The sequence below is a fragment of the Bubalus bubalis genome, chromosome 18, assembly GCF_019923935.1.
Source record: "Bubalus bubalis isolate 160015118507 breed Murrah chromosome 18, NDDB_SH_1, whole genome shotgun sequence".
In the NCBI taxonomy this organism is placed as follows: domain Eukaryota; kingdom Metazoa; phylum Chordata; class Mammalia; order Artiodactyla; family Bovidae; genus Bubalus; species Bubalus bubalis.
Window position 1 is genome coordinate 24,035,523 of NC_059174.1, and position 22,048 is coordinate 24,057,570.

The 22,048-nt window shown below is 47.2% G+C and overlaps 1 protein-coding gene across 3 annotated transcripts in view; it reads right to left on the reverse strand.

Moving 5' to 3' along the window:
* Positions 1-21,250, reverse strand: part of GNAO1 (G protein subunit alpha o1) — a 180,789-nt gene extending 159,539 nt beyond the window's left edge. The window contains exons 1-2 of one of the 3 annotated variants that reach the window (XM_006053658.4): positions 20,352-21,223; positions 20,069-20,111 (exon numbers count right to left, since the gene is read on the reverse strand). In XM_006053658.4, coding sequence (XP_006053720.1) covers positions 20,069-20,111; positions 20,352-20,469 — 161 coding nt within the window. In that variant the 5' untranslated portion in view covers positions 20,470-21,223. Of the gene's footprint in view, positions 1-20,068; positions 20,112-20,351 lie in introns of all 3 variants that reach the window. The other 2 variants (XM_044931877.2, XM_006053659.4) reach the window with 2 other exon arrangements.
* Between the last annotated feature and the right edge of the window lie 798 nt (positions 21,251-22,048).

The following is a 22,048-nucleotide window of genomic DNA, read 5'->3' on the forward strand; positions in this document are numbered from 1 at the left end:
ATCCACTGCAGGCCTCCTGCACTGCAGGCAGATTCTTTACCATCTGTGCCACCAGGGAAGCCTGATCATGTTTATTAAACATCTTAAATAATCAATGTTCAAGAAACATTATTTCCTTCTCCCCATTGGCTTCTCCCAACCCTTACTTGGAATATTCTCTCTGGAGAAGTTAAGGGAGAAATGGGAGCACACTCATTCTTGCTCTGATATTAGCTAGCCATGGGAACCTGGACAGTCACTCCCTTCTCTAGGCCTTACAATCTACAAGAAAACATTAGAATTTACATAAAAATTAAGTAAGGTTGATGAATACAAAATCAATACACAAAACCAACTGTTATTTCCGTACACCAGCAACAGATACAAAATGCAATTCAAACGCTTCTACGATCACCTTAGGAAGGAAGCCTTTCCAATCAAAAGACCAGACTTGCTATGGTTGCTGCTAAAAACATGTCGACTGAGCTGTATTCCTATCTGGAGCAGGGAGAGTCTGGGACTGAGGAAAGGGGAAAAGACCATTGTAAATATCAAGTATCTAGCTATAAATTTAACAGAAAGTATGTAAGCCCTCTATGGGAAACGTTATAAATATTTTAGGAGAAATTATGATAATCTAAATAAGTGGTGAAATGTCACACACTCATAGATCAGGAGGACTCAAGACGTAAAGACATCAATTCTACCCAGAATAGAAAGAAAGCAAGAAATACAAATCAAAATCCAATAGCAGTATGTGTGTGTGTGTTACATAAATTGATTTTAACATTTACATGCAAACACAAAGGACTGAGAACAGCCAAACCACTCACAAAGACCAAGGTGGGGGGATTTATTAAACCAAATATCCAGACTTGCTATAAAGCTACAGTAATCTAGATAGTGTGGCAATGACCTAGGAATAGAGAGTCTGATGGACTGGAACAGAGAGTCAAGAAACAGGCCTCTGTGTACACAAACATCTGACATATGACAGAGGTGGTTATTCAGATCCGTGACCGAAAAAACCTCTCTTTTTCAACAAGTGTTGCTGGGACGAATGGCTATCCATTCAGGGGGGAAAAAATGAAACTGGAACCCTATCTTATACCATATACAAGCATCAATTACAGATGAATTGAGCACCAAAATATGGAAGGAAAAAGCTTCCAAGCTTCTTGAAGAGGAAGAGAAAGAGTAAGTTTTGTCATCTCTAGGTAAAACACAGATCTCTTAAACAAGACACAAAAAATACTAACCAAAAAGGGGAAGACTGAAAAATCTAACATTAAAATAAGAATTTTGAGGCTTCTTCTTTTACCACTGAGCCCTAGGAGCTCAGTGCTTAAGAATCCACCTGCCAGTGGAAGAGATACAGGTTTGATCTGTGATCCAGGAAGATCCCAAATCCCCAGGAGCAACTAAGCCCATGCACCACAACTACTGAGCCTGTGTTCTAGAGCCCAGGAGCCTCAACTACTGAGCTCATGCTCTGCAACAAGAGCAGCACCACAATGAGAAGCCCGCACACTGCAGCTAGAGAGCAGCCCCTGCTCCCTACAACTAGACAAAAGCCCACGTAACAATGACGACGTAGCACAGCCAAGAATAAACAAGCTATTTTTAAAAAGAACCTTTCTAAAAACTCACAATACATCATTAACAAAGTGAAAGGACAAAGGGAGGTAATATTTACATGAATAAAACTGGAAAAGGACTACTCTCCAGAACATATAAAGAACTCCTACAAATTAATGAGAAAAGTACAACCTAATTTTTAAAAAAGAAACAGAATAGGTGCCTCACAGAAAAGGAAATCCAATGTCCAATAAATATATGAAAAGCTGTTCAACCTCATTAGTAGGTTACAATGTAAAGTAAAACCACAATGAAATACTATCAATTAGGCAAAAAATTTAAAAGTTTGACAATACCAAATACTGGCAAGGATTTAGAACAACAGGAATTCTCCCTGCTAGTGCAAATGTAAAATGGAGTAACCACTTGGAAACCACGGTGGCATTATCTAACATAGCTGAAGATTCCCAGCAACTCCACTTCAAATAACCATTTACAAACGTAGGTGCCTCAGGATATAAATCTACATGGGTATTCGTAGCAGCATCCTTCACAATTGCCCCAAACTCAAAATAACCCAAAGGTACATCGACAGTAGAATGGGTAAATAAACTGCAGGGTCTTCAGAGCTGGTATATAATGGTGTATGTTGTACAGCAGTGAACTGAATAATATCTGGCAAATTCATGAGTATACACAAATATCTGTGAATGCTACATAGAAAAATTATAAATATTTGGGAGAAAATGCTATAAAATACTACACAGCAATAAAAATGAACTACAGCTATGTACAACAACTTGAGCAAACATTACAAACACAATGTTGAAGGAAAGCTACAACTTAATACATAACAGTTAGGATTCCGACTAGGTCAAAAGCAGATAAGAATAAACTTTACGATAAGAAGATGCATGTAGGGTGACAAACTATACAGAAAAGCAAGGAAACATCGTGAAAATCCAGGCAGTGGGGAGTGAGGGAGAGAGAGCTATGACTGAGTAGGTATATTTGGGGATCTTCTTTACACGAGTGCATGCTTTGCAAAAGCTTGTTAAACATGAAAGATTAATGCATATTTTGCATATGTATTGATCTATGTCATGACAAAAGTGTTTTTGCTAAAGAAAGAAAATAATTCAACATTACATCCTCCAGAAGCCTTTCCATACTCCAAATCTACTTAGGTGCTCCCTCAGCACTCTTCACCTCTCAGTTGGCTGTGATGCCAATGAACTTAAGGGCATCTCTGCCCTTGAGGGCAACCATGGAGCCTGTCTTGGCTCACCATTGTATCCTGTGCATACATGGAGCATGCAGTGCATGCTCAATAAATATTTGTGAACTTAAACCAATGACTGCACTAAAGGACCTGTGTTGGTAAAAAACTAATTAGCTCCCTCCTTCACTGCTGGTGGGAATGTAAACTGATATAGCCATTATGGAAAACAATGTGGAGATTCCTTAAAAAACTAGGAATAAACCTACTATATGATCCTACAACCCCACTACTGGGCATATGCCATGAGAAAACCATAATTCTAAAAGACACATGCACTCCAATGTTCAACAGTATTTATAATAGCCAGGACACGGAAGCAACCTAGATGTCCATCGACAGATGAACGGATAAGGGAGTTGTGGTACATTTATACAATGGAATATTACTCAGTCATTAAAAAGGAATAAATTTGAGTCAGTTGAAGTGAGGTGGATGAACCTAAAGCCTCTTATTCAGAGTGAAGTAAGTCAGAAAGAGAAAAACAAGTATTGTATATTAATGCATATATATGGCATCTAGAAAAATGGTACTGATGAACTGAGTCAAGAACAAACTTGTGGACACAGTGGAGGAAGATGAGGGTAGGAGGGACTGAGAAAGCAGCACTGACATATATACATCATGATGTGTAAAACCGTGGGAAGTTGCTAAATAACACAGGAAGTCCAGTCTGGCACTCTGTATTGACCCAGAGGGGTAGGATAGGGGGAAGGGAGCGAAAGAGGGGATAAACATATAATTATGACTGATTTGAGTGTTGTATGGCAGAAACCAACACAAAATTGTAAACTAATTTTTCACCAGTTAAAAAATAAATGTAAAAAATTAAAAAAGTAATTAGCTCTGGACAAACCAACTAAAAACCAGGAAGAATGTGCTAATGTGATGGAAGGAGAGGCACACCTGGAGTGAGAAGAACCAGGCTCTGGCTTTATTGTGTCCTGGCCACATGGTCTTAAATAAATCACTTTTTTCAAGAGGCACTAGTGATAAAGAATCACCTGCCAATGAAGGAGACACAAGAGACTCAGGTTTGATCCCTGAGTCGAGAAGATGCCCTGGGGTAGTAAATGACAACCTACTCCAGTATTCTTGCCTGGAAAATTCCATGGACAGAGGAGCCTGGCGGACTTCAGTTCATGGGGTCGCAAAGTCGGACACAACTGAGCACGCGTGCACTGATGGCCTATATGGGATCTCTCGCCTCACCTCTCTCACTGATAGTAAAAATACTATGACCATCTAAGGAACTTCAGCATTATGCTAAATGCTTTTAGCTGTGTTGCTGCATTTAATCCTCACAGTACATCTGCAATGTGTTTAATTTTTTTTAATCTCTTTTTAATGATTCAGACACTAAGGTTCAGAGAGATTAAACAATTTCCCCCAAAGTACATGATCACCAACAAATGGCAAAGCCAAGATCTCCAAAATTCATACTTTCCTGATAATGCTATACTTTCACCTCAGTTTTTTCATCTGTAAAATGGGGGTACAGGAATGTCTGTGCAGCCTGACAAGACTGTTGTAAGGCTCAAAGGTGATGGCGAGTGTAGAAGCAGCAGTTTACACTCCAGAGCACCACTCAAAGGTAAGGAATGTAATAGGTAGTAAGCATTTACCATGGGCCCACACAGAAGAAGCAGATGCTTTCCACCCACACTGAGCTTTCAAACCAGTTCTAAAGGAAAACTATGTGAACAGGAAAACTAGGAACACACATCAATAAACTGACTTACGGAAGCCTTCAGGAACAGCACACAATACAGGCTCAATTGTAAGACCAGCAGTGGGTGTACTGCTTGCGCTGCGCGAGGCTGGCTCTGTCGTTCAACAGCCACAGAGCAACGCAGACAGACGGATTTTGTTACAGCTTACTGCAATTCTTTTTCCCCCTTAATTAATAATTTTTTTTTTTTTCACTGTGCCATGTAGCATGCCAGATCTTAGTTCCCTGACCAGGGAACCCATGCCCCCTACAGTGGAAGTACGGAATCCTAACCACTGCACGGCTGGTGGATCCCTAAAAAAAATGGACATTTTACAAGTCAGATTTACTGAAGCATAACTTACAGTAAATTCACTCTTTTGTGGTAGATAGTTGGATGAGTTTTGGTAAACATATACAATTGTGTAACCATCAATTAAGAGAGAGAGTATTTTCTCTCACCTCCCCAAGTTCCCTTGTTTCCCCTCATAGTCAATCTTTCTCTCCTATCATCCCTAGAAACCACTGATGTGATTTCTGTCCCTATGGTTTTGCTTTTTCCAGAATGCAGAGGAATTTTTTAAAATTGTACATCATGTCAAGTTGTCCCACGTTTTAAGGCCCCCAGGGCATTCTGAAACCCAATGCCTCTCCCTGGGTTTCGTGGTGGCTCTTCTCAGCTTCTTTAATCCCATTTTGTGCCACTTTTTCTTCCCTGAGGTTCAGCCTCCCTGGCTGCCTTTTTGCTCATTTCTGCCCCAGGGCCTTTGCATATGCTCTTCCCGCTTCCTCAGCTCTTTCCTGACCAGCTCTTTCCCTTATCTCCTCTAACTACCCCGCACTGTTCAAGCCCAGCTTCTTCTACTGGAATATATCACTACATGAAACGACCTTGCTTATTCACTTACTTGTCTATCCCCCTTCTCTAAAGCTGCAAGAGCCTTAAAGACAGGGAGATTGTCGATTTTAGAGAACAGAGTTAAGAGCTCTGTTCTTAGAAACTTAGAAAACGCCAACCCATGATTGGTCTTCCACTGGTATTTACAGAATGAACACATGTGTGCTGAAGAAATAGGGACTGGTGAGGTCTGTGTGACTGAAACTCTAAGAAGATTCAAAGAAGAAACAGGCTTTCTATTTGGTAGGAGGGCTGGCCACAACTCCGAACCAGGGTCTCCCTACTGCCATTTTCCAGTGATGAAGTCACAATGTGCCTGGGACAGAGCCAGGCCTCTTCCATTCTGACCCTCTGGTTCCCTCAGGCTTGTTCCTCTCCTGAGGCTGAGGGTCCCTCCAACTCCTCTTTGCCTACTTGGCTGGAACGCCCCCCCACAGCCAGCTCAGACTCATGGTCCTTTTTTCTCCCACCCATGTGCATTCAAAGAGACGGGGACCCCAGGGGTTATTCTGTCTTACACTCTTCCCCTCGGAAGAGCCTCACAGGACCCTGGTCCTACAAACCCTGACAGTATTATGAGACAAATCCCTGCCTCGCAGGGCCCCACACTCTCAGTGGAGTGCACACGTGGGTGCAACACGCCCTGGTGTCCACAGTTCCCTGAGCTGATGTCCCAGTTTTCGTTCTCAATTAGCACTGCAGTTCTGAGAGCTTGATTTTGTTATAATTTATTATCTCAGTTGAGGATGGCCAAGGGAGAAGGCGGGGAATTCCTTACCACAAGAACATCTGTTCTGCTGGACAGCAAAATTTAAATTATAACCTCGAGACTTGAGCAGAAGCTTACAGATCATTCCGTCCAGTTTCCTAATTTTATTATTTTTTTAAGATTTACTTATGTTTTGGCTGCTCTGGGTCTTCACTGCTCTGCACGGGCTTTCTCTAGTTGCGGCAACGGGGGACTACTCTCTGGTTGCAGTGTGTGGGCTTCTCATTGCGGTGGCTTCTCTTGTTCCAGAGCACAGGCTCTATCTAGGGTGGCCAGGCTTCAGCAGTTGCGGCTTGTGGGCTCAGCAGTTGTGGCTCCCAGGATCTAGAGCACAGGCTCCACAGCTGTTTGCACAGGCTTAGCTGCTCCCCCGCATGTGGGATCTTCCCAGACAAGGGATCAAGCCCACGTCCCTTGCATTGCAAGGTGGTTTCTAAACCACTGGACCACCAGGGAAGCCCCAGTTTCCTAATTTTATATATGAAGGTACTAAATCCCAGAGACGTGAAGGAACTTGCCTGAGGCCACCAAGCCAAACAGGGACAGAGCTGGGGTCAAACTTGTCTTTAATCCCAGTTCAGCTTTATCTCCACCCAAAAAATGTTCTTTCAATTTGGCGTTTATCCCTTCCCCTCCACTGAAACTGCTCTTTCCAAGGCCAGTAATAGCCTCAATCCAGAGAAGGCAATGGCACCCCACTCCAGCACTCTTGCCTGGAAAATCCCATGGACAGAGGAGCCTGGTGGGCTGCAGTCCATGGGGTCACTAAGAGTCGGACACGACTGAGCGACTTCACTTTCACTTTTCACTTTCATGCATTGGAGAAGGAAATGGCAACCCACTCCAGTGTTCTTGCCTGGAAAAACCCAGGGACGGGGGAGCCTGGTGGGCTGCCGTCTATGGGGTCGCATAGAGTCGGATACAACTGAAGCGACTTAGCAGCAGCAGCAGCAGAAATAGCATCAATCAACAAATTCTGGATTGGCCAAAAAGTTCAATCGCCTTTTTCCTTTACATCTTATGGAAAAACTCAAACAAACTTATTGGCCCACCTAATACAATGGTCTGTTCTCAGTCTTCATCTAATGGGGCAATGCCATGAACAGAACACACACACACAACTTCCTGCAGCACACATGGCGTGGTCTCCTTGCGCTCCTCTGACCTCCAGCCCCTCTTCCCAGGTGAGCTACTTCTGTGTCTATCAAAGGCAGGTGCCTCTGCATCTGTCAAAGGCTTCACCTCCACAGCAGGGGAGGCTCCTTCCCTAAGAGCCCTCCTTTCCATCTGCAGACTCTCTCCAGGGACACTACACCCACTGACTCTCATGGCCTTACCACGCAGGACAGCCCAGCCCCACTCTCCTTCTAGACCTGACCTCTCTTCTAAATGGCAGAATGACTTCCCCAAGAACACTGTGAACACAAAAGTCATTTGGGAAGGACCTGAAATTTGTACCAGTGGTCTGACTTGCCATCTTTCTCTTACCACTTCCCTCCCTACTCCTATGCCTCCTAACTTGATGGCATAACTAAGTTCTATCATCCAGGTTCCAAACTAGGGGGACTTCTCTGATCTATTCTTCTCTCCCCATGTTCAACTGGACACCAGGTCTCAACTATTCTGCCAAAATCTCTCCCGCACCCAATTCCTCATTGCTTCTCCTAGTGATCCTCTAGTACAGACTACAGAATTTTTCTCTCTTTGCTCTTAAGCCTCTTCTATGGTCTCCCTCTTCAAGCTCTCCCAACTTGGCACCCTACTATCCTACCATGTAGGGAGAAGGTTAGTGTCCCTACCATGGATTCAGTGTATCCTGAAGCCAAATGTGCAGGGAAACCTACAACCCAGCTCCACTTATCCTTTACACACTTCTCCTCATATACCCCCCAACCCTAATTCCAGTCACACAGGACTGCCCCACCCCCATGACAGCAACCTGCATGTTTGAGCTGTGCTTTTATACTCTAGCTCATACTGTTTTGTCTTCCTGGAAGGCCTTATCCATTTTCAAAATGATTTTGGTTGTAAAGGCGAGGATTCCAGCTCAAATTAGTCTATATAAAGAAGAAGGGATTTATTGGTTCACATAACTGTCCAGTGCATAGAGCCAGCTTCAGAGACTGCAGTCAGTTCAGTTCAGTTCAGTCGCTCAGTCGTGTCTGACTCTTTGCGACCCCATGAATCACAGCACGCCAGGCCTCCCTGTCCATCACCAACTCCCGGAGTTCACTGAGACTCACGTCCATCGAGTCAGTGATGCCATCCAGCCATCTCATCTTCTGTCGTCCCCTTCTCCTCCTGCCCCCAATCCCTCCCAGCATCAGAGTCTTTTCCAATGAGTCAACCCTTTGCATGAGGTGGCCAAAGTACTGGAGTTTCAGCTTTAGCATCATTCCTTCCAAATAGTCAAATGTCTTTCTGGCTTCCCCTCTCTCCTTTTCTCTTTCCTCTCCATTCCCCCATATCCCGAAGTCTCTCCCACAATAGGTAAGCTTCCTTTCTGCAGAGAGTAATGCAGATGTGGAAACATGGCCGCAGATAGCTCCGGGCTACCATCAATTCAATCCAGTGAGGACCTTGCTGGGGCCCCAGAGGAAGAACTGCTTTCTCACAAGGACTGTAAAATCCCAGAGAAGGACTCTGGCTGACCTGGACTGAGTCACACCCCATCCTCTGGGCCAGGGGTATGGGATTTTGTGAATGGCAAGGTCTGGTCACATGCCCATTTCTATCAGCAGTGATAGCAGCTCTCATTTCTCTACGTGGTGCCTCCAGGCTTCATCCTGAGCCCTTGTCCGAATCAAACTCCACTTCTGCCTCTTCTGTGCACTGACTTGTCTCCTCTAACTCTCTGAGGGCAGGAATTGGATCCCTAGGCAAACAGTTTAAGACCTCACTCAAAGGTGTGACTCCAGAAAACTTTCACAGTCTGCAATTACTATGTCCAATTATTTGTTTATGAAGTGGTGGCCTGATTCCCCTGGGGCAGACTTGCTCACTACCAAATCTCCAGGCACCTAAAACAGTGCCTACCACAACCGGTGCTGGATAAATATTGAGTAAATGAACAAATGAGTGGTTTGAACAGAGATTACCAGCCTTTGGTGTTTGTTAAATGAGCACAGCTGCTTTTTAATTCTCCCTACTTTACAGAGAAAAACAAATGACAAGGCAGGAACTCCAACTTTTTGTATCCACCATCCCACGCCCAAATTTCTGTATACACTCCTCGTGCTTATGATCTTCCTGCCAGTCTCAGGAGAAGGGATGCGTGTTCATGTCCAGATCAAGTTGCTCATCCTGACTCTGCACTTCCTCCCTGACCATCCTCTCTGGGCTCTGCTCCTCCTACCACTTCCTCCTTCCTCTACCTTCCACACCCCCCTCAGTCTGGGCTCTTTCTTTACGGCTTCTCGGTGGATCCAAGTCCCTCCACGGGGGCCAAATGAAGTCAAATAAACCCTCCCCGAGCCCCACTACCTCTCTCCTCCCTTCTGTCTCTGCCCTTCCTTATATAGCTCCAATTTCTTTTCCAGGAGACTCCACTTCTGGCCTCAACTTCCTCAGTCCCACTTGCTTAACCCTACTGCATTTTGGCTTTTCTCCCACCATTCTGTTGAAACTGTTCTTGCCATGGTCACTGCCAACTTTCCAGACCCAGAGGGCATCTGCCAGTCTTCCTCGTATTTGACTGTGGCAGTATCTGACTCAACTAACCACTTCCTCGCCTTCTTGAAATTTTTTTCTTCCTTGGCTCCCATGATACTGCTTTCTCTTGGTTTTTCTTTTCCATCTCTTGGCTCCCTCCTTGCTAGTTTCCATCACAGGCTCCTCTCCCTAGATGGGCCTCCATTTCTGGAACTGTATGGGGAGCGGTCTGTGCGCATCCTGTGCCTTCTCTCCCTCTCTCACTCGGCCCCCGTGGCTCTCACTGCCTGCAAGCACCACAGAATTTCAAACTGACCCCCCTCCTCAGGTGCACCCTATTTCCTCACCCACTATCCAACCGCCTGCCTGCCAGGGATCTCCACTTAGCCTATCCACAAGATGACCAAATAAGTCAGCATTTTTCTCCCCGAGCCTTCCCTCTTCCTCCTTCATTTCTCCATCTCAGGGACTGGCACTACATCCCACCAGTGGCCCAAGCCAGGAATCCTGGACTCATTTTTGTGTACAGCCTTTAAAATGTACAGCCCCCTCAATACCATTCCAATTGATCATCCAAAAAAATTCAATTATTCCACTGTGCAAATGGCTCTTAAATCTGTCTCCTTTTCTCACCTCCTGCTACTGCTGCTTTAGTTTAAACTTTTCTCTCCTGGAAAAACAGTCACAGAAATAACTTTCCATCTGGTCTCCCAACCTTAGAACCTGACTCCTTCCAGTCACACAGGTGATCTTTCTAACGTGCAAAGTCACCCTGCCACCCATTTCCTTAAAACCTTCTGGTTCTCGAAAGTTCTCATCACAAGGTTAAAAAAAAAACAAAAACTAACTCTGCATGGTGATGGATGTTAAATAGACTTATTGTGGTGATCATTTTGCAATACATACAAATACTGAATCATTTCACTGTATAGTTGAAACTAGTATAATGTCATGTCAGTTAAACTTCAATTTAAAAAAAAAAAAAAAAACACCCTTTGGTGGCATCTCATTATATTGAGAATAAAATCCAAAGTCCTTGGTACGAGGAACTTCATGACAGATCTGTCTCAACTTTCATCCTCCATCTCTTGACACTCCTTTCATATACGGTGCTCTAATCACACCAAATTATTCCACATCCCAACATGTTCCACGTGGCGACATAGCTCAGTATCTTCTTACACTCTGGTCCATCTGCCCGGCATTCCTGTCCTCCACCTGCTAACGACCACTCATCAAGACTGAGCCCACGTGACATTTCTCTTGGCCAATATACCTGAACCTCACGCCTAGAGAAGGTATCCTCTGTTCTCCCACAGCCTCATGACACTTCCTGCTCTGAAGTAGAAGTGTGTTTTACATGTATCTCCCTTTAGGCTGAGTTCCGCAAGAGTAGGGACTAAGACCTTCCTCCATACCTCCGTATCTATGTCTAACGCACACCTGGTGCTCAGTAAATGCTTATGGGTGAGCAGATGGATGGATGGATATCCTATTATCCTGTTTCTCTTCTCTGACCACTTCCTTCCACCAGAGTCAGAGCCTTCAGTGGCAGGTCCTCTCTGCTGTCACCTACTAATGGCCCACACTTCTGAGGCTGGAATGGAAATTATTTCAGGAGCTGTCCAGATGGTGGTTAGGGAACACTGAGAATCCATGTCATATGCGATGGTGACCACCACCTCCAGAAGGGACCCAGCACCAACCAAGCACCTGCTCTTCTCTCAGCCACTGACCTCAACTAAGGCTAGTGCCACCCCGTTTGCTGATGGTACTGGGTCCCAGACTGCCAGCTCTCTATTGCCCACGCAAGTGGTGATCTAGTAACAGCTGTGCAGGGTTAGAATAGAATGGATACAGGTTTGGGAGTTAGACAAATCATGATCTTAACATATTGCTGTCACCTACTAAGCTGTGTGACTTTGAGTAAGTCACCTAGCTTCTCTGTGCCTCACTTCCTCATCTGTAAGATGGGATTGATGACGATTTCATCATGGGTTGATGAGAAGAAACAAATGAAGATAACAGATGGGACTGAAAATGATGAACACAGTTTAAGACCAAAGGCTTTCAATACTATTATTCAGTCCTATGTAGAAATGAGTCTGCATTCTTTGCATGCCTCAGTTCTTTCTCTTTCTTCAATTAACATTTATTAAGCATCACTGGGCTCAGTGCTGTATGATGGGCAAAAATAAGTCACCATTCCTTCTCTTAGGGAGCTCTGGTAGGGAGGGGACACCCAGACTAGGAAGGGAGACAGACACATCAACATCTAATTAATGTGTAATAAATATTAGTGCTCTACGATTCTGAAGGCAGGTGGCCCAGGCTGATCTTATAGCATGGGAAAGTTGTTCCTATAAGTAACAGTTTTCCACAGAAAACCTATCTGCTGGTCAAGCCATCAGCAGAGAATCCAGGGTAAATTCTTGGCCATGGAGCTCTATACTTATATATATGATTCCCCTTTTCTCCATTCTTGGTTGAGAAATCAAGTGCGCAGGGGGACAAAATCAGGGTACTGACTATTAGCCTTGCAGGATTTTATTTTACTTTAATTTTTTTGGTGCTATGAAAAGCACAATGTTTTCCCTCTTTTCTGTAAAGAAAATTAGAACTAAAGATGGCTCCGCAGATAAAAAGCTGTGGGTCGTAAACACTCCCACTATTGTCCCCCTGCATTTCAGGCTTCTAGGTTTCTCTTTGCAGTTACTGAGCTAGAAACCTGAAAGAGGCCTGAGGAATTCCAGCCCATATCCTAAGGAAGAGATGGACAGACTCAGGGGGCTAAATGACTTTCCCAAAGTCAAGTTAAAGAAGGAACCAAAATTAAAACACAGCCCTCCTGATCCTCCCCTTTACCCATTCTGCATATCCGCCGACTTCATAGAGTTCGGGCACCTGAACTTAGGCAGGTTCCTTCTTGTCTGTGCAGCCATCCCATCTCGGGTAGAAGCCAGGGCTGTCTCTTTTGCTAAGCATCCTGGAAGCCACAGACTAACCACTTCTTCCTCTAACATGTCACTGGGTCCCTCCTCCCATAAACATCTTGTTTCTCAATCACAGGATACTTTCAGATCCTCCTCTTTGGTTTGAGAAGCATGTCTGCATGAAAAGTTTGGTTAGAGGTGGTTTTCTCTAAATGCCTTTCTGGACTCTGACTTTCCTGGCTGACAAAGCTTTGTGGTTGAGGTTGCTATTCTGCAATTATCTTGGCCTTAAGAGAGCTTTCATGGGTACCCCCAAACCCCCTCAGGAGGGAGCCAGAATTGATTCTTCTATGTTTAGAACCTTGCATCAAAGACCTCAAGACCCTGAACTTGAAGGTAATTCCCAGTTTCCTTGACCACTTAGAACAGAAAAGGAGCTTGGGGTAGCCCCAGGCCAACTACTCCACGAAACGGGGCCCCCAGAGAGGCAGGAGCAGAGCAACTTGTCTCGACTCCTGGTCCAGGGCTCTCTCCCACTCCCTATAACATCACTCCAGCCTCCTGGGCTGAAGCAGCTGCACCATCAAAAATGTCACATCACTTATGACAACACAGTTAGTTATATAACTGATGCTGCAGAGCAGGCAAAGGGGAAAAGACCTGAGCGTGGACCACAGCGCCCCCCTTCTGGCTCTCTGGCAAGCTATGGCCCACATCCTTCAGAATTCCATATGGGAAGGAACACCCACTAATCAATCAAAGGAATCAAGACTGTAGCTGACAATTGTAAAATGATTTCTAGAAAACTGTTATGAGGGCATTTCATATATTACATCCCTTAATGCTCACAACCCTGTTAGTTATTTTTACCATCCACCCCATTTCATATGTAAGAAAACTGAGGCACAAAAACTGAAGTTTAAGAGCAGGCATCTAGTGAGTGGTACAGTCAAGATATGAAGTCAAGCAGCCTGCTTACAGAGTCCAAGCTGCTAACCACCTCTCAGTTTTAAAAACAAACTAAACCACTTCTCTCAATAGGAACCTTACCTATCTCTTTGAACCAGTAGAAGGCCACTGCTCCTTCCTCCTGCCATTTCTCAGGCGATTTCTTTTCTATCCACTATTGTGCATGAATGAGAGACACAAAATAAAATAAGAATGTGATACTGGTTGGAATAATTCTTAGAATGGAGTTTGAGCACTTTCAAGCTTTTTATGGCAATGCAATCAATAAAGTGAGGTGAAGTGCTCTTCGTATAGCATCTGCTAGCCATTTTATAATCCATGTAGTACGTGTTTAAATATATTCAAAAATTTAAAAAAAATTTTTTTTTTCAAAGTCAAAATTTGTTCTTTGCTAGTGTCAAATTTTGGAGTAATCCTTTCAAAAAAAAATTTTTTTTTTTTCAGTTTGAAATCATCTCAGCAGTTTGTCTACTGTCTTTTGGATCAAAATGTGCTCTTGTGATCATGGTCTGTCTAGATTTCTAAGGAATGTGAGACTGAAAACACCTCGGAGAGAGGGAACCAAGTCCCTGAATTAGATGGATGGAACATACATCAGAAAAATAAGACCTTCCTCTCCTCATATTAAATCTCCAGTGTTAACAGGCACTGTGAGCCACTGAAAAATCTAAGTGATCCTGTCCCATCTTTAGCAGGTGTGGCTAAGATGCACAATATAATCTGGGGAGCTCCAAGCACTTAAAAAAAAAAAAAAGACAGTCCTCTAACTCTGGGCACTATAAACCTAATCTAGCCCTACAATAGAGACTAGAAATTCTGGATTTCTCTGGAGTCTTGTCAATCTTGTATGAAGTTTCATCCATTTAATCTCATTGGCAACACCCTTTCAATAAGCACATGGGTTCAATTTCAGAATCCGACAGGTGACAGAGGTTCAAGAATTCCACAGCTGATTCCTGAGGAGATCAGGTGGACTCTGGGCTACTCTTCTGGCAGGAAGGTCTGCTGGTGTTTACAGCTCAGTGAACAGTAAGGAGGAAGAGAGCACCATCCATCAGCAAAAGAGAATGCTTCTGCTACTTGATCTGACATTCTGTTTGCACTCACAATGTCTCTAGAGAGCAAGGTGCATCCATTTGGATAAACATGGAGACAGGAGGAAGGGGAGGGCGAGCAGAGCAGCCAAAGAGATGACTGCAGAAACAAGTCCACAGATCTAGAAGAGCAGCTCTCAGGGGAACGCTGCCTCAACATGGGACCCGTTGGGGATGTGCAGGAAACACCCTTCCAGACCACTGTACTTTTACCGAGTAATGGTTCCAAGTTGCTACTCATCTCCACTCATGCCTGCCACTTAGCAGGTGCCAAACAGCAGTGTGTTGAATGAACACAGGCTTGCCCTGAACTCAAGCCAAACAATCCACACCCTAATCACAAAGTCAGAGTCAGCTGGTAGGAGGAAACTACCAGCTTTCGGCAATCTTAAAATCGCCTTCCCTGTCTGGTAGGGTCTGTTCTCAGAATCGTTTCCTACTGGAAGGGCAGGGCTAATTTGTATGAGCAATGACGTCTTTACCAGGCAAATCCATAAGTTTTGATTTACTAATGGCACTGAGCAAATACTTGGAAAAGAACACACATCCAAAGTGTTCCACTTTACCGCATCCATCTACATAAAGCTTACCAGCTAGCAAGCCAGGCCTCATTGCCACCTTCGGACTCTCTAGCTCCCTAAAAATTAACCAAATGCACCAGAGACAACAGATAGCCCGAACAGGACATTAAAGAAAACTCAACATCTCAAATGAGGACAAACTGTGGTGCCTGCAGCAACTTCACGGTTCATTTTACATTTTCATCAGGTAGACAGTCCAAGTGGTTGTCACTATTTGTTCAGAATGGGAAGTCGCTTAAAGGGATTATGTTGATTCCACATATAATGCCCTGAGAGAGTTCTTTGGGAGGGTTTGGTGATTAACTAAAGTTAACACTTATTGTTAAAACTTTGAAAGTGAAAGTGAAGTCGCTCAGTCATGTCCGACTCTTTGTGACCCCATGGGCTGTAGCCTATCGGGCTCCTCCGTCCATGGGATTTTCCAGGCAAGAGTGCTGGAGTGAATTGCCATTTCCTTCTCCAAGGGATCTTCCTGACCCAGGAATCGAACCCGGGTCTCCCGCATTGTAGACAGACGCTTTACCGTCTGAGCCACCAGGGAAGCTGCAAAAATGACGAGGTTGTATCACAGGTGAGGTCATGACCTCCTAACAAGCAAAATTATTTAAAATGCTGCACACACAAAAGTCACTGATTACTCATGGTATGTGTAAAATTATATTTTGCTGTCTCGATGATCACTGCTTATTTCTCAGTACAGAAATGTTCTGGATTATCTGACATTGAACTACCAAACACTAGTTCACAATCACACGTGTTCTGCTGCGCTTAGTCGCTCAGTTGTGTTTGACTCTTTGTGACCTCATGGACAGCAGCCTGCCAGGCTCCTCTGTCCATGGGGATTCTCCAGGCAAGAATACTGGAGTGGATTGCTATGCCTTTCTCCAGGGGATCTTCCCAATCCAGGGATCAAACCTAGATCTCCTACAATGCAGGCAGATTCTTTACCATCTGAGCCACCAGGGAAGCTCAAGAATATTGGAGTGGGTAGCCTATCCCTTCTCCAGGGGATCTTCCTGACCCAGGAATCAAACCTGGGTCTCTTGCATTGCAGGTGAATTCTTTACCAGCTGAGTTGCCAGAGAAGCCCACACATGAAAGTGGGAGGTGGGGGGGAATAAAACCTAGCTAGCTATGTTCAATGAAAATTTTAAGAAAGTATTAGGAATCAGGGTTTTCAATGACAATCTAACCCATGGCATCTCTTGGTGGATGCACATTTCCCACTGCAAAATGTGTCAGGCAAAAGAATTTCAAAGATCAGTCTCCCTGTACTGATATCCTAGGCTGATATGGGTGTTAACACTTTGTTCTAAGCAGCATCTGCCAGTCAGGCTTTTCCATATAATTTCAGTTAGTAGGGGCATACATGGAAGTCTCGTCCTTCTTATAATCAGCATGCCATAACATGGATAAGAAGGTAGGCTAAATGGAGTGGCTCTTTGCTCTTTTGGAAATGCTGACTTCAAAGGATCTAGAGATGTTTCCCTATCAATAGTCTTCTTCTCAATGCAAAAGGCTGAGCCATTAAAACCTAGTCCGTTAGGAAGTCATCAAGTTCTCACAGGACATCACCCACGGAGAACGCGCTGATTGCATTTGCCCAGGTGAAATAAACAGCATCCAGATTAACACCTAAGTATGGTCTAATAGGTTGGTCACCCATTGTGCTGCCCAGGCAAGTCCAAAATTGCGTTCTGTAAACGCCACCTAGATTTTCAGGGCCAGCCCCACCCAGAGAACAGTACAGTTCTGACTCAACTGATGCTCAGCCAAGTGGTGATCTGGAAAATCACCTCTTCGAGGGAGGACTCACAGGAATTTGTCACTAGGATACAGTGACACCAATCCCACATTTTGTGGTTAATAAAACAAGTTCTGCATCCAGCTTGGCACAAGGCCCTGATCTGATTTATTTCAAGCCGAGCTGGAGGGCTCATAGGAAGAGCAGCCATTCATGAATGCTTCAGCAGGACACGAGGACGCAGGGACCCTAGCTGCAAAATTTACATGGGCCAGAAATCTTTCTGACTGACCTTTTGTGAGCAAACTGCTCACTTTCTAGACAGAACTGATGTATTTTAGAAAATATATTCACAGTTTTACCTACAAAAATCTCAACTTTGCCTGATAAACTTTCTCCAAAAAGGCGTCCTGTGGGATGATGGGGGCGGGGGGGTGTGGGAGGGGACCGGGGGAGAGCAGGGAAAAGAGAAAAAGTGCCAGGTCGTCTGATTTAACCATCCGAAACATCTAACGCTTTATTTTTTTCTCTCCCTCTTCCGTGTAACCCTTAAGACTTTTCCGGGGAAGTCTAAATACAGCCTTCATTACACAATTAGGAATTTTCATTCTAAAATGGCACACCTATCTCCTTGGAAAGTGTGGCTCTCTTTGATTAAAAAAAGAAAGGTACCCTTCAGGGGAGTCGGTATATATTTTTACACTTATTAAATCAGTCTAGTTTATGAGGCTTGTTCAGGAAAAGCAGGTAAGGAGTTGCTTTGGCAGATGCAAAGTTAATTTCCAGGCTGGAGCCTACCCCGCACTTCATCCCCGCTCCCTTCACCCGAGTGTTTCCGAAAGCCTTCGGTCCCCTCGTCGAAGAAGCTCGGCTCTCTCCGCCGGGGCCCCCGCTCGGTTCCGAACACTGCCGAGTCCCTCCGAGCCCCGCGCCCAGACAGCGCCGAGCCGAGCCGAGCGCCACCGAGCTGAGCCTCATCGACTTTTCTGGCCTCGGCTGGGCGCTGTCCACCACTCGCAGCGCCTGAAACCTCACCCCGCTCCGGTGGCTGGGGCTTCTACCCGGCTTCAAGCTGGTCACTGCAGATTACAGAGTTCTGAAGTTTTGAAACGTCCCCCGCTGGGAGAAAGGTGTGGTGCTGCTTGCATTTACCGACCTGCAAGAGCTCCTGGCAGATGCAATATGCACCTTGTTGCAAAGTGCAATTCCCCAGGCCCCGCCTCCCCATCCATTTGGGCTGCACAAGCTCCAAAGAAGCCCCAGGCCAAATTACCCGTAGCTCAGTGGGGTGCGGCAAGCCGAGGGGCCTCTGCAAAGAAAGCCCCAGGGAGCTCTAGAACAAAAATAAGAACATGTCAAGCCGACGGGAGAAATTGTCTCCGAGTCGCTACTCCCTACCATCATGGCGCCGCCTAGAACCCGCTTGTCATGCCTGTTACACATGCAAGATTTTTTGCATATTGGTTTTGAAATCGCAGGCATGCTTCGTCTCCCACCCACCTTTCTGCGAAGGGGGTTTTTATTTTCCATTATTTTCCTACGGGATGCAATTACTTCGGCTATTCTGTCAAGTTGAAAAATAATCATTTTTGTTTACTGCACAGCAACCCCTAATTAGGAGCTGTGTGTGCACGAAGGTGTCACAGCAAAGCGACGTGGAATCCTCGCTAAACGGTCTTAACGAACTCCTCCGTCCCGAACTGACAAGACAACGGAAGCAGCAGGGCCAGGAGGCCCTAGGCACGTTCCCTTTTCCTAAAGCCACCCCCTCCCCAAGCAAAGCTGCCTGTGGGCTCACCAGGAACTGCTAACCAGGAGTGGATGGGGCAAGAAGCAAGCCTGGGAGTAACAAGGAGGGGCCAGGCTCCTTACTAAGCAAGTGTGAAAGGGAAGGAATATCCCATTTTGTTTTAATTTTCAACCATCACTCAAATCCACCCCCAGTTAATTAGGAGGGGAAACTGATATCTAAAGGCAGAAGGGGGTGGTGCGGCAAGTGGGGCCTGAAATCCGCATTGTGGGTAGATTACATGGAACACAGCCTATGCAGAGTGTAAATAACTACATCGATAAAGGCCAGAGAGTGAACGAAAACTGCCAGTGTCAGGAGAGCAAAGGCCGGAAAAGTGGGGGAGAAGGAAGAGGCAGCAAGGGGCGGGCATTCAGCCTCTCATCCAGCGTCCTACCTTCCACCTCTACCTTGGATACATCTGTGCCAGTCTCATTCGATTGGAAGTCCACCCCTGCCCCTACCACACGCCCCTTCCCCAAACATTCGTCTTTTTGACGGGAGGGGGCAGAAACCACAGCCTCTAATTCAGCACCAAATCCATGAACAGCAGACACCTGATACTCCACCCCAGCCTAGGGCTGTGTCCCCTCCATTTTTTTGCCAAGTTCAAAAATCACTGCCCCAGGAGAAGAGCAGGGGTAAATGGGATTATGGATGTGGAGTGGGGGGAGGGGTGGAAGGAGAGAGAGATATGCAGAATGAAAGAGAGACATAGAAACAGAAATGGAGGCAGTGATACACAGGAAACATCCCACAAACAAGAGTAATGACCATAATCATGCCAATAATGTGATGTTCTGATCAATATGGCGGACACTGTCATTCATACAACTACAGGCGCTCCCCTTCCCTCCACCCCCTTGGGGAGAAAAAAAAAAAAACACCCACCCCGGGAGTTGGGGTGGAGGACCCAGAACCAACGCAGGGCCTGGGAGAGGGGAGTCAAATTCAGGGGCGTGTGTGTGTGTGTGTGTGTGTGTACGAATTAAAAACCGGGCCTGGAGAGCGATGTGAAGTGAACAAGGTAATAAAATTCATTTTAAAAATTACGCTTAATAAAAGTACAAATCCCAATACCACAGGGACTTACTTCATCTGCTTCACAATGGTGCTTTTTCCTGATTCTCCAGCCCCTGTTGGGACAGACAGTGGGGGGGAAATTGGTGAGTGTCAGCTTAGGGGAACGGGGGGGGGGGGGGGGGGGCGCTGCAGGGGGAAGGGGGTAAGGCATGCTAAAGAGTGGGCGATCGTGGGCACATCGTGGTGCCAACTAGCGGGCCAGGTCTCCCCAGGAGCGAGCGGGGTCGGGGGACTGGTTGGGGGGTGCAGAGTGTCCGGGGTCGAGGCATGGGGGTGGCAGCCCCGGTTCTTACCCAGCAGGAGTAATTTCACGTCTTTGGCGGCGCTGATGCCATCCTCTTTGAGGTTTTTCTCAATCGCCTTGCTCCGCTCGAGGGCGGCTCGCTCCTCTGCGCTCAGAGTACATCCCATGGTGGCCCCTTCCCTGCCACAGCCCGCACGACTCGGCTGGCACGGCTCCCCGGCTCGACGCGCCCCCCACCCCCCCAAAGAGCAGAACCTGGGCTCAAAGGGGAAAAAATCACGATAGCCTCCCCTTGGTTGAAAACAAAAATGTCGAGAAACCAGAACCCCCCAAAAAGACAGCCTCTAACAAGCTCCCAGCCGCGGAGACTCGCGGCAGCTGGCGGGGCTCTGGGGGTGTCGAGGCGAAGGTGGCTGGGGTCTGGGGCTCCGGAGCTGAGGGAGGAGGTGCCCGCGGTCCGAGGAGGCGCGGGCTGCAGGCACTGAGGCTTGTGCACGACCCAAAATAAATAAAATAATAGTCGAGGCAGGAGCCGGAGTCGGCGGAGGGTGGGGTGGGGGGGCAGGGTGGGTCCTTCTACCGCTGCTGCCGGAGGAGGAGGCGGCGCGGGGTGTGGAGGGAGTGAGTTAGGGGGTGCCGCTAGTGCATTTGCATCGCGGATCCTCCGCCGTTGGTGCGTCCGCGGCGCCTTCGCCGACCCCCGCGCGCTGGGCAGGGCTGGGCAAGGGGCCGGGCCGGGGGGCAGGTCTCTAGCGGGAGGCGGCGTCGCTGTCTCCCAGAGCTCGCATCGCTCGACGGAGCCTACCGGAGAGAGAGGGAGAGCGAGAAGGAGCCGCGGGCAGCCGAGAGCTCGAGGGGGAGAGACAGGAGAGAGGCTGGGAGGGAGGGGAGAAAAAAACGAAGGGAGAGCGAGCGAGCGAGCGCGCGCGCACAGGCCGGGAGGGGGGAACAGGCGAGCGCAGCGCGCGAGTGCGCCAGCTGCTCTGCGCACCCTGCACCGCCAGCCGCCCGCTGACGTCAGCAGGGCCGCGCGCCGGGCCCCAGGGACCGGGAGGGGCGGGGGGCGGGGGAGGCGCGCGCGTCGGGGCCCGCGTCAACTAGCGGCGGCGCGCGCGTGGCGCGGCCTCCCCTCCTCCCACTCCCCGCAAGGCCCGAGGCTCCCTGAGGTGGGCTCGTGCAGGCCTAGCGGGGGCGGGGCTGGGGGCCGGGCTCGCGCCGCGGCGCCCCTCCCCGCCCCCGCCTTCTCCCGGGCCCCACGCGCCGGCGGCTCCGGCCCTCTGGTCAATGGGAGCGCGGGGCTGGGTGGCCCGCGCCGCGGTCAGGTGGGTCCACTAGCTGCGGGCCGGCGCCGCCTCCCTGCCTCTCCCGTTTCTTCTCCATCTTGGCTCCGGCAGCTCACCTTCTTGGTTGCTCTCCTGCTGCTGGGGCCGTAACGGCTGAGGTCAGGTGGCCCCACTGAGGAGACGGTGGTTCTGAGGAAAACCTGCGTTCCCTGTCATTCGCCCTTGGGGATTGGGGGCAGATTCGGATTTTTCGCTTCCTGCGTCCTACATTTATTGAGCACCTAGTATGTGAGAGAAGTAGGCTGTGAAGAGAGGAACACAGAAGGTTAAGACAAAGACAGGGCCAGTTCTCAAGGAGCCTCTGCCTCCCTTTGCCCTCGCGGACCCTGCTCCGTGATTCCCGGCCAAGGGGGCAGCACACGCGACAGTTCCCATGCTGAGAAGCTTTTCGATGGGCAGGACA